Source organism: Ustilaginoidea virens, chromosome 2, assembly GCF_000687475.1.
Source record: "Ustilaginoidea virens chromosome 2, complete sequence".
NCBI classification, from domain to species: Eukaryota; Fungi; Ascomycota; class Sordariomycetes; order Hypocreales; family Clavicipitaceae; genus Ustilaginoidea; species Ustilaginoidea virens.
In genome coordinates, this window is record NC_057317.1 from 3,071,612 (window position 1) to 3,084,103 (window position 12,492).

Here is a 12,492-nt window from a genome sequence, read left to right on the forward strand (position 1 = left end):
CTGCTTCATGGCCATCATGCCGAAAATGGCCCCCGCGCGAAGCCTTGGCGGGCTCACACTTGAGCTCAAAGGAATAAAAGGGGAAAGCGCCGGGACCGGCATTTCGCAAGCCAAATACTGCAATGCGGTATCCGTTGATGCTGCTGCGCTGCCTCCGCATTGCCCAGCAACCCAACCTCCCTGGGTGCGCAGACTCCTGTTTGGCCGGCATGCCAGCGGCGATGCCGAAGCTGCTTTTATCCATCCAGCCCGCGAGCCCTTGCTTGGTATCGGAGGTTGTCCATATCTGCCGGACGCACCCACGCACTCACCTTCATGCCCATGCCTTCCATCTACTCGACACACAGACACATGGACGCAATGGACGTGCATGGATGATGGATAATGGCGGTGCAGGGTTGGTGCAAGGTGGTGGCCTCCGTCACCCGTCATGACAAGGGGTGTACGCAGTACTGGTGACTGTGCAGTTCTTTTCTGGGTGGACTTGTGCTCTCGAGTCTTGCTTGACCTTTGTAACCGCTCCGAAGTTGGAACCCGGCGGTTTAAGCAGGTCACAACCCCGCCCTTTCTTGACATATGCTGGCTGACATCTTGACCTTCTAGAAGCCACGCTATGGGACGCAGCGGCTTGTACCTAGTGGGCAAGGAGGCTGTGGATACTGTTATACTGTAAGCATATTTGCTGGCACGTATCCAGTAGGTTTTTGTCGTTGGTGGTTGCTTTCCCTGCAGAACACCCGCTTGTTGCTTCGTCATCTCGTCGCAGAACCGGTGACCAGGTCCGGGACCATTCTGAAATGCTTGCTTGTTCGGAGGCGCGGGGGCGCGGAGGCGCGGGCGGCGAAAGCCACCCTGCACAGAGCCGTTGATATAATAAGTACGGAGTAATATATCCGGGTAATGAACCTGCTGGCACAATAGCGGAATAGATACTTTGCAGTGGGCATAGGGTGTACGCTACCCTTCCGACCCCCCCCCCCCCCCCCCCCCCCTTTTCTTTTCCATCTTCCCCAGCCTCGGGAGAGCTATTCGCCGAGTTGGATTTCGCCAAGTCTTTTTTTATCGACAGCTGCATCAATCAATCAAGCCCACGGGTGCGATTGCCCAAAGACAGGCTCAAGAGTCGTCATGGCACGCCTGACATATTACCAGGCCGACAAAGCAGCGACGAGGTGGTAGTGACCCGGGGCGAGGCTTCAAATGTCTCGTTTCAACGTCATCTGTTTCCGGCCGATCCGTGATTCTCTGGACATGCTGTCTGAGAAAAAAAAACAAAAAAAAAAAAACCCACATTTTTCTCATCTTCCAGTAGCAGTCGCATTCACTCGCGGGCGGGCCAGCTGAGGTCACGTCTTCCGGCCGTCAAATCCGAAACCGTAGTGGGTTGAACAAAGACGCAAGCAGGCATTTCGGTCGTTTCCCAGTTCTGCTGCAGCTCCTGCAGCTAGTTTTCGCTTGATGAACCGGATTCAGCTGTCGCCGCAACCATGGAAGATATCCATTTAGCCATGGGGGCGTAGGCAGGGCCCGCAGGGGCTATTGTCTGGATAACCCAGCCAGCTCGACCAGCAGGGCGACCGTGGGGCATCGATACCCCCATTGCTGGCGGCGTGGCGTCACGCCTTGTTTCGGGGGGGGGGGGGGGGGGGGGGCAGACGACGGTCCAAAGTTGTCCGTCAGCAGCAGTACGGAGCACGGACTCGGGAGTAGTTACGCGGCAGCGGCAAGCTTCCTTGCCCGTCTGCACCTCCCAGAAGCCAGAAAGACGCGGGGCAGGGGAGAGGGGGGGGGGCCGCGCGGCGATCGGGTTTCATATTTGGCAGGGAGGCGTGAGATGCTGGGGGACAAGATTTGCCTGCCCTGCGTGGCGTGTGGACCGGGTCGAGGAAGAAAGATGAGCAGGTCGGAGGGCTCGGAGCCCTGCACGGAGCATGTCCGTACGAATCATGACATCTGAGTCGTCCAGGTTCCAGAACCTGTCTGGAAGCAGGGAAGCAGGGAAGCAGGGAAGCAGGGAAGCAGGGAAGCAGGGAAGCAGGGAAGCAGGGGGGCAGTCTGGTGAAGCAGGGAAGCAGTGAAGCAGTGAAGCAGTGAAGTAGATACTAAGCAGTGAAGTACAAGTGAAGCAAGGAAGCAGTGAAGTAGTGAAGCAGTGAAGCAGTGAAGGTGAAGCAGCGAAGCAAGTGCGGCCACGTGGGGTTCGGGCCAGCATCCCCTCACGAGATACCTGGTAACTGGTACTCGGTACCTGCTCCCAAGTACGTCGCAGTAGCTGACGACAAGTCACGCGATGCGCGATGCGCGATGCGCGATGCAGCCATCCGTACGCCCTCTTGCTGCCGTTTCTCGAAACATTCCCCATCACGCCGAGCCGCAGAGATCGGTCTAGGGAGCGAGTGAGATGGGGGTAAAAAGCCATTTCTTGTTCCCCTTGCAAACAAAATTCAGCTTAGCTTGGGCGTCCTGATGCATGAAACATGCGTCCGCTTCCCTACAAGCAAGCTAGTGCGTTAAAAGCGACGGCGCTCCAGCGTGCAAAAGTCCCGCCTCGTCCCATGCATCATCATCATCATCATCGTCATCGTCATCATCGCCATCATCCATGCCACGGTTTCAATATCCCAAAACGGGGTCCCCCAGGTCCCAGCCCTGGGTCCCGAACCCATTGTGTTCAACAGAATCAACTCCCGCGGGGTAAGTAAGAAACCAGTAGACCTCGCTTCCAGAAAACATCAATGTGCTCCCCCTGCACCCGCTCCTCAGAACTGGACCCTGGTGCTGCAAGGCCCAAAAAGCCCCCCCCCCCCCCCCCTGGCCCTGGGTGTCCGGCCCCCAGCAGGACCGCTTGGCGGGAATCAACGCCTGGCGGGGACGTAATCAGTCATGCGGAAACGGAGGGACGCGCGTCTGTTCCCTTGCGTCTTCTCCCTCTCCGTCCTCGTTACTGTACTCAGATCTGGGGCCAAGATACAGCCGCAAGGGCGCCGGATGGCAGGCCAGTCGGGATGATCTAAATCCGTCCCCATCCCACCAGTTCCAGTCTGGCGCACATGGCCTCGTCGGTTCCCCATCAAGGTGCACTGGCAGAATGGCTCAAGGCGTATTCGCCGGGTGCAATGTGCAAAGTACCTGGCTCTCCATGGCACGGTGCGACACGGCACGGTACGGCACGGCACGGCACGGCACGGCACGGCACTTGCTGGAAGCCAAGATTGGCCCATCGAGATGCGGAGACTGCCCTATTTATAGCATCTGCCAATTTGATGCCCATTTTATGTGTGCTTTCATTTCGTCTCTTGTCACCTGTAATGGAAGGTGGTGGTGGCTGAACTTGGCGCCGGGTGCTCGGCGGGCGCTGCCGTTTCCAGCATCGTTTCTTGTGGGCCTTTGCGGGTCAAGTGGAGCCTTGTACACGGGATGCGCGCTTATCTCCGTACATAACATGGGATGGCCCTTTCTCGATAAGGGTCGATTCCTGTCTTTGTTTGGCAGCCCTCCCGAGTCCCATGACAGCTTCAGCACGACTATGATGCCCAACAAAGGCCAAAAACTCATCGTGCAGGGGACGACAGGGGACGGCAGGGGACGACAGGGGACGACAAGGGACGACAAGGGACGACAAGGGACAAGCCAAAGCACGGCACCCCGCACGCCGTTGTTTCAGGGTGAATATTCAGAAATTCAGCAAACTATCCATCTCCCAACTCTACCATGTCCACCACGGCGGCGCCCCACGATTGGCCCGAGCCAGAAGCGGGCCGGCATGGCCCGGTGAGCCCGGTGAGCCCGGCCGGCCCCCATTGCCTTGGCCCCAGGGCCCAACGCAACCCTTCCGTGTCCCACTGAATTCAGGCATGCCCCCCCCCTGGTCCGGCGCCGGGGGAGGGTGTGTGAGGGGGGCAAAGGTTCTTTTGCGTCTATACCTCTTCCCAGCTTCGTTATCGAGGCACGGGACTTCCTCTGAAAGTCCTGGACGGCATCTCTGGTTGCCTTGCCTCGGCAATGAGGCGCGGCGCGTCATCCGTGTGCCGAGCCTGGTTGTGCGAAATCCCGTTTCGGCCTCTCGTTTCCGGCACAACAAGCGGACGCAAGGTGCATCGGCCCCGATTCTGCCAAAAAGGGAGCCCCGCTCGGCCGTGACCCCAAACTAAGGCGCGTCTTGAGAAGCGTAGACTTGGGAAAGGGGGGTTTGCTTCGGCGGCTTTCCGACTCATCGCCATGTCATGGCTTCTGGCGTACGTGGTGACTTGTTCGGTTTCAGCAGGGGAACGGGGGCTGGTTTCCAAGAGCAGTCTGGTCGATTCATCACATGCATTCTTCCCGTGGTTTGCTGCTAAACACATAGTGCACTCACCGAGCACAGCATGGTCCACCAAGATACATCATAGTATATACGCTACGATGGGGTACAGTCTGGTAGTTACTGGCGGCTGGCGTCTAGCGTCTAGCGTCTAGCGTCTAGCGTCTAGCGTCTGGTGGCTGGTGGCTGGTGGCTGGTGGCTGGTGGCTGGTGGCTGGTCTGGTCTGGTGTCTGGTTTAGACGACGCACTCCCCCGCCAACTCTCGCAACTGGTATATGTACCCAGCCAAGAAACCCGACAAGGGGGTGCTAGGTTTTTTTTTTTCTTTTTCTTTTTCTTTTTTTTCTTGGAAAAAGGAAGAAAGAAAGAAAGAAAGAAAGGGCATTGCGCCGCAGAACCACGCAGAACCACGCAGCACCACGCAGCTCGTCTGACAAGGGATGCCGACCAGACGTCATGAGCCATTTATTACTGCTTCAACGGTGTCAAGGAGGGCCTTGCTATGCACGGGCCCGAGTTGCGTGGAGTTGCCTTGGCATCCCCCCCCCTCCTACCTCCCTCACCCCAATCTATCCCTGTCAAACATGTGGCGATGCGCGATGCGGCTGCCTCGACGGAACCCCGCGCGCGCAACTCCTCATCCCACCCCCAACTAAACAATCGTTGCCCAACAGCCCGTCGTTTGGAGCCTTGCCAGATACCATCATGCAGCCGAAATGTATGATATGCAAGCTCGGACGAATCTGTGCTTGTTTTTAGAACCGGAGTACCTGGAACCTAAAGCACCGCTGCGTGCCGAGCAGGTACTACGGCGTCTCCCTGGTTCCCGACCACCTCGCCGAACACCCGTGACGATGACCCAGTGTTCTTTGAAGACGCGACAGACTGACAGAAAAGAGACAAAGATGATGGTGATGGCGGTACTGACGATGGTGACGATGGTGATAATTTTGCTGATGATGATGGTGATGGTGATGGTGATCATGTTGATCATGTTTGGCAATGCAAACAAAACAAAAAAAAAAAAAAAAAAAAAAAAAAAAAGAGAGAGAGAGAGAGAGAGAGAGAGAGAGAGACACGACCGTACATGTCCATCTCCGTGGCCAGCAATACCACCCTTGTCTGACGGTTGACCCCTGCTTCGTTGTCTACCCGAGGGGCAACCAGCCAGCCCCAGCCAACGTCTTCAGCAATCGGCATTCGGCATTCCAGACTTCCGTTGCGCTGCCACTTTTCCATTTTCCACCGAGGCTAAGAGTCTCCATGACGGCGAGGACGCAAGAAGCGCGCCAAGGTGATTGTCGAGTTTATCCATGCAAGGGATAAAGAGAACGAAATAAGAAAAAAATAACAGCGAAAGCCTCGGGGTCGAATCAAATCGTCTAGTCGTACAATTCATGTGCAACTCCGTTCAAGGTTGGCTTTCGCCCGATAGGCCACAGAACGAGTTGCATCGGCCAGCTTGTTCATTCACCCTGTTTGAAATGTCGCCCCCAATGCAGGATACCTGCTCGGCAACCTCAGTTTGTCTTCCGTTGTTTGCACTTGTCGTACAGCAAGTGACCGTTCCTTGCCGTGGTCCGTGTAAATTCCGCTCCACAGTTGGGACATGCAGCTTTAGCCGCTTGGCCTGATTTCTCCCGTTGATGTCGTAACAGGTTACTGAAAGTAGAAAATTGCCTGCCGTTGCAGCCGTGTTCCCAGCATCTCGGTTTCGGTCTGCTCTGTACGACTCTAACATGGCTGCTTTCCTGTGCGTTACTTGCATTGTTCTCGCCAGGCACCGTTTGCATGGGATACAATAGGCCATCATCGTGCGAGATGGGTAAAGAAGTGCTTCTAGTACTGTAGATTTTCCACATTAGCTTCGTTCCAGTAAACACTGCCCTTCATCCATCCAATTTCCTCCTCCCTCTGCTGCTGCTGCTGCTTATTTTGGGGCATGTTTTTTCTGCCGTGATTCTGACTGTACATACCCCAATTCGCTTGGTCCAGTGTATAGAGTGGGATAGTCCAGCGATAAGCTGTACGCTAGAGGCCTAGGTTTGGTTTGTTAGTACGTGTCTCAGCCAACGTTCGACCCATCTACCTACATTGGCTGTTGATAGGGAGGCGGGGCGAACATTTGTGAACTGGATGAATTCTCTTGCAAGGGCAAGTTCAACGAGGAAAAATAGCTTTGAGCATGCAGTCCGGAAGGAGGCTCCGGAAGGAGGGATATCGATGGTTCCGTCGAGTAGAGAGAAAGAGGGATCGCAGCAGACACATCGGTCAAGCCCATCGGTGGCGGCGACGTTGTATAAGAGGCGCTCTCGGCACGCCTCATTCTAGCCGTCAGCTTCAAGTCTCGGCGAGATCTGGTCTTCGGTCTCCTCATCTCTTGGTGGCCTGGAGTCATAGGTGCGCCCATAGGGCTGGAAGCAAGTGACGTCGCTTCACTGGGAGGCGTTAATCTGGTATCCGAGCCGCCCAAAAACGAACCGATATCGGTTTGAAAAATGTTGTGGGTTGCTGAAGTCGAGTACAAAGGTCCTATGGGAACGATTTTAGCCATGGCGTTTTCCTACGCTAGAGTCTGCTAGGTTGGTTTATACCGGGCCAAGTAAAGGCTGATCTGGGCGCCATATCAAAAACAGGATCAAAAGGGATCGCAACCGCACTATTCATTCTCATGAGTTCATGAGTTTGGATGTTGTACAAAAGAAAAAAAAGTGCGTTTTTGCTTTACCTCATGCTGAGCCTTGGGAATGAATCGGATGTCTGTGAGAGCTGTTGCCGCAATACCCTCGTCTCCGACTCCGATTCGAGAGCAAATATGTCTCAGACCAAGAGAGGCAGGCCTGGACGCTTAGGAACCGAGAAATGCGTCTGCAATTTACGTGTAAGAGGTGTAGCCGTAGCGCAGGTAACGTGTTCCTTGAGCAGCTTTCCATGCGTCAAATAGCCCAAAAGGCAATCAGCTCGTATATTGACCACTGGCGTGGAGTTCTAATTTGTGCATAAAGTGAACATCAGTCCCCCTTGTTCTTGGTCATTGTCACGAGCCGTAACCACTTGCGTTCCTCGTGACGGTGGCGGTTGGCAGGCGTCCCAACTTACAGCCTCTGTGAACTCGGGTTCTAATCACTCAAGAGCAATGACGCTTGTGGAAAAAGAGGGAATGTTTTGTCAAAGGACGAGACAGTAATAAGTGGCATAGGGTTGTACGATGGTGCCAGCATGGGAGTCTTATTTATCAAAAGCAAGCAAGTCCACAAGTCCACAAAACGCAGGCCACTAGGGTGGTCAGGATGTTGGTTTAATATATAAACGGACGTGACGGAGTACCTACCAGTGGAGTTTCTGACATTGTACATGCTAGTTCAACGAGGGCCGGGGCTATGTGAGTGAGTGCAGGGGGCAGCAACCACAAAAGAATTGAGCGTGTCGCGGGGACACCCGTTCCTCGATGTGTCGATGGACCATACAACTTCCAGGCTCCAAACACTGTGGACCACGTCCAGGTCAACGGATGATACCACATGAAATGAAGCTGATCAAGGAATATCTACGCACACGGCAAGGAGGAGACCTGAAAGTAATTCCAGAAAACCGTGTACATGGTGAGACTGGCCACAGCCGTAGCGGGAGGCATAACAGAAGTTGAGGGTAGAGGTCGAGGCCACATTCATTGGCAACCCTCGAGGGTTTTGTCGATTGGGAAATTCGGCGCTCACTATCATGCATGGCTCATGGCTGGTAGTTTTCGGAGCTGAGAGTGACATGGCACTTGGTCGTTCCAAGTCGCAACTCATGGCGTGGGAGAGCAGATAAGATCGATGACTGCTTCCTTGTTTGGGGGGTAACTGGACGAAGGAGTTTGAAGGGTTGGGGGTGTACAGGTGCGGGTTGTGGGCTGCGGGGAGGAGAGCGGCGAGGGAGAAGGGGTGAGGGCTGAAGGGTGAGGGGAGGGGTGAGGGAAAGGGTGAGGGGAAGGGTGAGGGAGGGGAGGGGTGGGGGGAGGGGTGAGGGCTGAAGGCTGAGGGAAGAGTGGGGGGGTGGTGGTTTGCTGCGGATCACATCAATACATGTACATAGCTTTCTGGCGTTCAGTGCGCGCTGCCCGTTGCCTGTGCCTGGTGCTTCCGGTGGCGATAGCAGAGCCCCGGCAGAGCTAGACCCTCCAGGCTGCAGGCCACCGCACCACCTGCACGCGGACCATGTACCGATGTCCCATGCGCGCATGCACGCAGTTGACCTTGTAGCGAGAGAACAGGGGGCTTGGGAGCATAAGCGGACAGTTTGGACCCGAAGCAGCTGGGTTGCCTCCTCCAACGAAGCGCCTGCGCGCATCTATAGGCTTGGTAGTAGTAAATCTAGGGATTGCATCGAGCTGCCCGAAATGGACAGGGTGTGTCGATACGTACTTGGGTGCGCAGAAGAGAAGATGTCAATCTGGTCAAGAGGCGCAAGAGGCCTCGCTGGTTGGGGATTTTGCTGTTGCTCTTGCTGTTGCTGTTGCTCTTTCTGTTGCTCCTGCTCTTGCTATTGCTGTTGCCGTCGCTCTCTTGCCGTTGCTGCTGGAAGTTGAAACTACAGAAGGCAGGAAGGAGGGCGCGGTTGCGTCTGGTGAGACAAGAGGAGCCGAGCCGGCCCGGTCCAGTGACGCCCAGAACAAGGCAGCCTTAGTGCCCGTTAGTGTCTGGTTCTATCCACCAGGGTCAGTGTCGCCTGCCAATGCTTTCTTCAATGTTCTCTTCGGACGAGAGCTCTGCGGACGAGAGCCCCCAAGTTCGGGGAAACTTTGCTAGCTGTAAGACCTAGTGAGTTAAGTGCCTAGCAGTAGCGTTGTGAAGGTTGCCAAAGGCTGCTTACGGTTCTGCAATTGCTGACTTGGGTGGTCAACCTGGTTACTGTGAACCGTGACACATGGAAGAGCGAGCCACCAGAGCAGCCAGTTACAGAGGGGGCTACGGGCTACAGTGGGGTGCACGTGTGGGGCCGACCCAGAGAACGAGACGGCAGGCCAGTTGGTTGACCCGACCCGTAAGAGCAGCGAACCAGTCTGGTCAATTCTCCCATCCCATCCAGAACGTGGTTGATCTGCCCTTCTCTCCGCGATCTGCGGGTTGGGTACGAAAGGGGAAACATTGGGAATAACATGAGGCCAGCTTCCCCTCTCGCCCAAGGTGCCGCCACCGCCGGCCTTAGTTGCTGACGGGCCGACATGCGCAAATCCGATCTTGATAACTGACTGGATCTAGTGGAGTCAACCGGCTGGCAATTTGTGCTTTCATGCTCCCATTCAAGGGCCAGGATGAAGCAGCGGGCAAGGTGGGAAAGAAGAAGGCCGTACTACCGAACCCGCCAAAGCTGAGCGAAGCTCGCGTCGCGTCCAGTCTGAAAACGTCAACTGCTAAAACAACATATATGTGCTCACCTTCAATCCAAAAGACAACGCTGCGAATATGGAATCGCCACCATCCCGCCACCGGTTTTTAGGTACCTACATGGTTAAACCTACCTCCTAACTGGAGTCGTTGCTGGTTTCTGCTGGCTGTCGGTGTACCTCAGGCCTCAGGTACCTAAAAGGATGCAAATGTAGGGAAAGTGGTGACGAATTCGTCAAGAGAGGAAGGCACAAACAACCACGCGTTTGCAGTTTCCAAAAGTGGATTTCTTATCATTTTAACCACCGTCTCCTCTTGGGCGCGTCTGGTTTCTTGGAATTATCACCTTCATGGTAAAAGCCTTGGAAGCTCTAATGTTCGATACCAGGCTCAACCTGTCCGATTTGGAAATTCCTCCTTATACGAAGCACGAAAAGCCAAAACTGGGTCCCTCCCGCTCCCATACTTACAGGGCCTCGAGGCCATGTGAATGGCTGCATGTGCTGCATTCTCTTCTAGCGGACCTCGTGTGTTGCAATCGGAACGGGAACATGGGCAGCCAGACCCCAGGCCATTCAAGCCAACTTCCCAATCTGTTAACACACACCGCAACCCGGCTCTCGCTGCAGTGAGTTGTGATGGTCTTCCAATGTTATACACCCCTCCCTTGGCAACAACCACATCCAGCCTTCATGGACACCCCCGGCAGTGTTATAGGACCGCTGTGGTAACGCCCGTCATCCACATCATGGCGACATGTTGCATGCAGATGTGGATCTGGCCCCCAGCAATGTCACGGAACGGAGTACATTACGGATTATGGGTTATGCCGCGCCAGAGCAGAGGCATGAGACTTGTTGCTGCGTACAGAGCAACACCAGCGGTCGCTCGTTTGGCAGTTCTCAAAATAATTGATTTCTGACCTAAAGGATACAGTTCCCCTACGCCGCCGCCATCTTTACAATTCGTGCCGCCTTGCCAAGATATTGGTCAGCAGCTTGCTGAAACATGTGCTCCTTGCAGATTCATGCTTTTTCTCCCAGCGGCTTCACCCTATAATGCGCAATTACAACTCGCTCCAAACAGGAGAAAATGCTCTGCTTGAGCGTCTTTGATGTGGGAAAGGGTCCACCATGTCCTGGGCTGTTCTACCATTTTGGCCGCCAGATTCGGTATCGTTCAAAGCCAAGGAAAAAAGCCTAGGAACAATCACAGCGCTGCTTGAGGCTCCTGGACAGAGACTTTGAGCCAACGGCAACCATCGTTGAGTTGCACTCGATAAGGGTGGGGAGAGAGAGTAAAGGGAGTTGTGCACGATCAAGCCGGGCTTTTGCAAGGAACGAACATCTCGCCAAGCTTTCTCTATTACTCCTTATCCCCCCCCCTTCTTTTTCATTTACAATTGTTCTTGCAGCACTCGGTATAGGAAGAGAACAAAATTTCCAAGAAGCCCTCAAGAGCTTTCGGATGGGCGTGTGAAATAAATTCCTCTTAAAAACCGCTTCAAGTCAGTAGTTGGAGAAATCGGGAAAAGAGATTTTCGGCAAAGAAGGGTACAAGCCCAATACATCTTACACTAGTGTGCGTGCTCCTACACACCCCAACCTGGTTTCAACCCAACCGTCCATGCCAGGAGGGCAGCATCTCCTGCGGCGAGAATGCAAAATTGTCGATATGTGAACGGCAGCATCGTATTAGACAAGGTACAGCACCTCAAAGAATCGAATGTTCAAATAGGTCATCAAAGCTTGATTCAGCTTGGCTTCCAGAGCCGATGTAACAGAGATCTCTACAGCAAGTCTAATACGAAGAGTAACCCCGTCACAGGTAGGCAATCTAACCGAGGAGAACAACAAAGTGCTTTTACGAGGCTCATGGAAACGTTACAGGCGCATAGTAAACACCAGCCCCGGCAGCCTTGAAGGCAAGTCCGATGGCGCCGCCAATAGCCGTGATCAGCGTCAAGCCGGGATACGGCAAAATGTCCTTGGCAGTTGCCTGTTCCCGTCCTTGGTAGATATTAACCGGCCAGTTTGTGACCCTTGTCATGTACCTCATTTTCCGCATGCCACAGTCTTGCTTTCAGAATCATTACAAATGCATTGCATCCTACTGGTGTGCGTCTATAACACCAGGCGCTGGTTCGAGCTTGAAAAAGCGATGAGTATTGAAACTCATGCTGACCTCTGGCAATTAAAAAGAGTTTCCAAAAGCGTTGTTTCTTTTGCAAATCATACAGAGCAAGTGAGTTGATTCTTTGGCATCATGGGGCACGACTTTTCACTGCGATCGGAAGAAAGTCGAACTCGGACTGCAGCTTCTTGTCCTTTCTCTCCCTCTCTGTCTCTCTGCCTCTTTTTATTTCCCTTTCTCTTTCTCTTCCATTTTTTTTTTTCATTTTCATTTTCACTTTATTTTATTATTAGTTTCGATTCCTTATTTTCTAGTATTAGTGGGTTATCGTTGTTGCCTAGGTAGTTCATAAGCTTTGGGGGGTTTTTATTTTTTTTATTTTTTCGTGAGTCTTCCTTTCATTACGACGACACGGCCAATGCAGTGACTAAGTGACAGCGGTTAGTACTTGGATGAGAAATATTGACCATTTCTGCTGCGCGGGAATCTCTCATCTCATCCTCTGGCACATGCGACTCTATTTTCCAAAAGGTATGGGATTAGCTTGGCCAGCCCGTCTATTCAGTATGCTCAAACCTGGCTTGTCAGAACACAGCCATGCAGTTCGGAGAAGTAAGTACTCGAGAAATGGTAGCGAGCTCGTTCAGCCATTCACTGTGCCGCTCCGCCCGAGCGCAAAAACGGTCAAG

At 53.9% G+C, this 12,492-nt stretch overlaps 3 protein-coding genes across 3 annotated transcripts; all 3 read right to left on the reverse strand.

Annotated features, from left to right (window-relative positions):
• Nucleotides 1–5,078: 5,078 nt before the first annotated feature.
• Nucleotides 5,079–5,295, reverse strand: UV8b_02594 (uncharacterized protein; the record flags this gene model as incomplete). Its single annotated transcript, XM_043140092.1, has 2 exons — nucleotides 5,079–5,168; nucleotides 5,230–5,295. 2 exons carry the CDS (start codon nucleotides 5,293–5,295, stop codon nucleotides 5,079–5,081), a joined length of 156 nt encoding a protein of 51 aa, XP_042996026.1.
• A 526-nt stretch (nucleotides 5,296–5,821) lies between these two features.
• Nucleotides 5,822–7,034, reverse strand: UV8b_02595 (uncharacterized protein; the record flags this gene model as incomplete). Its single annotated transcript, XM_043140093.1, has 5 exons — nucleotides 5,822–6,146; nucleotides 6,278–6,340; nucleotides 6,395–6,833; nucleotides 6,896–6,960; nucleotides 7,030–7,034. 5 exons carry the CDS (start codon nucleotides 7,032–7,034, stop codon nucleotides 5,822–5,824), a joined length of 897 nt encoding a protein of 298 aa, XP_042996027.1.
• A 203-nt stretch (nucleotides 7,035–7,237) lies between these two features.
• On the reverse strand, nucleotides 7,238–7,935 carry UV8b_02596 (uncharacterized protein; the record flags this gene model as incomplete). Its single annotated transcript, XM_043140094.1, has 5 exons — nucleotides 7,238–7,289; nucleotides 7,401–7,420; nucleotides 7,557–7,577; nucleotides 7,633–7,787; nucleotides 7,857–7,935. 5 exons carry the CDS (start codon nucleotides 7,933–7,935, stop codon nucleotides 7,238–7,240), a joined length of 327 nt encoding a protein of 108 aa, XP_042996028.1.
• Between the last annotated feature and the right edge of the window lie 4,557 nt (nucleotides 7,936–12,492).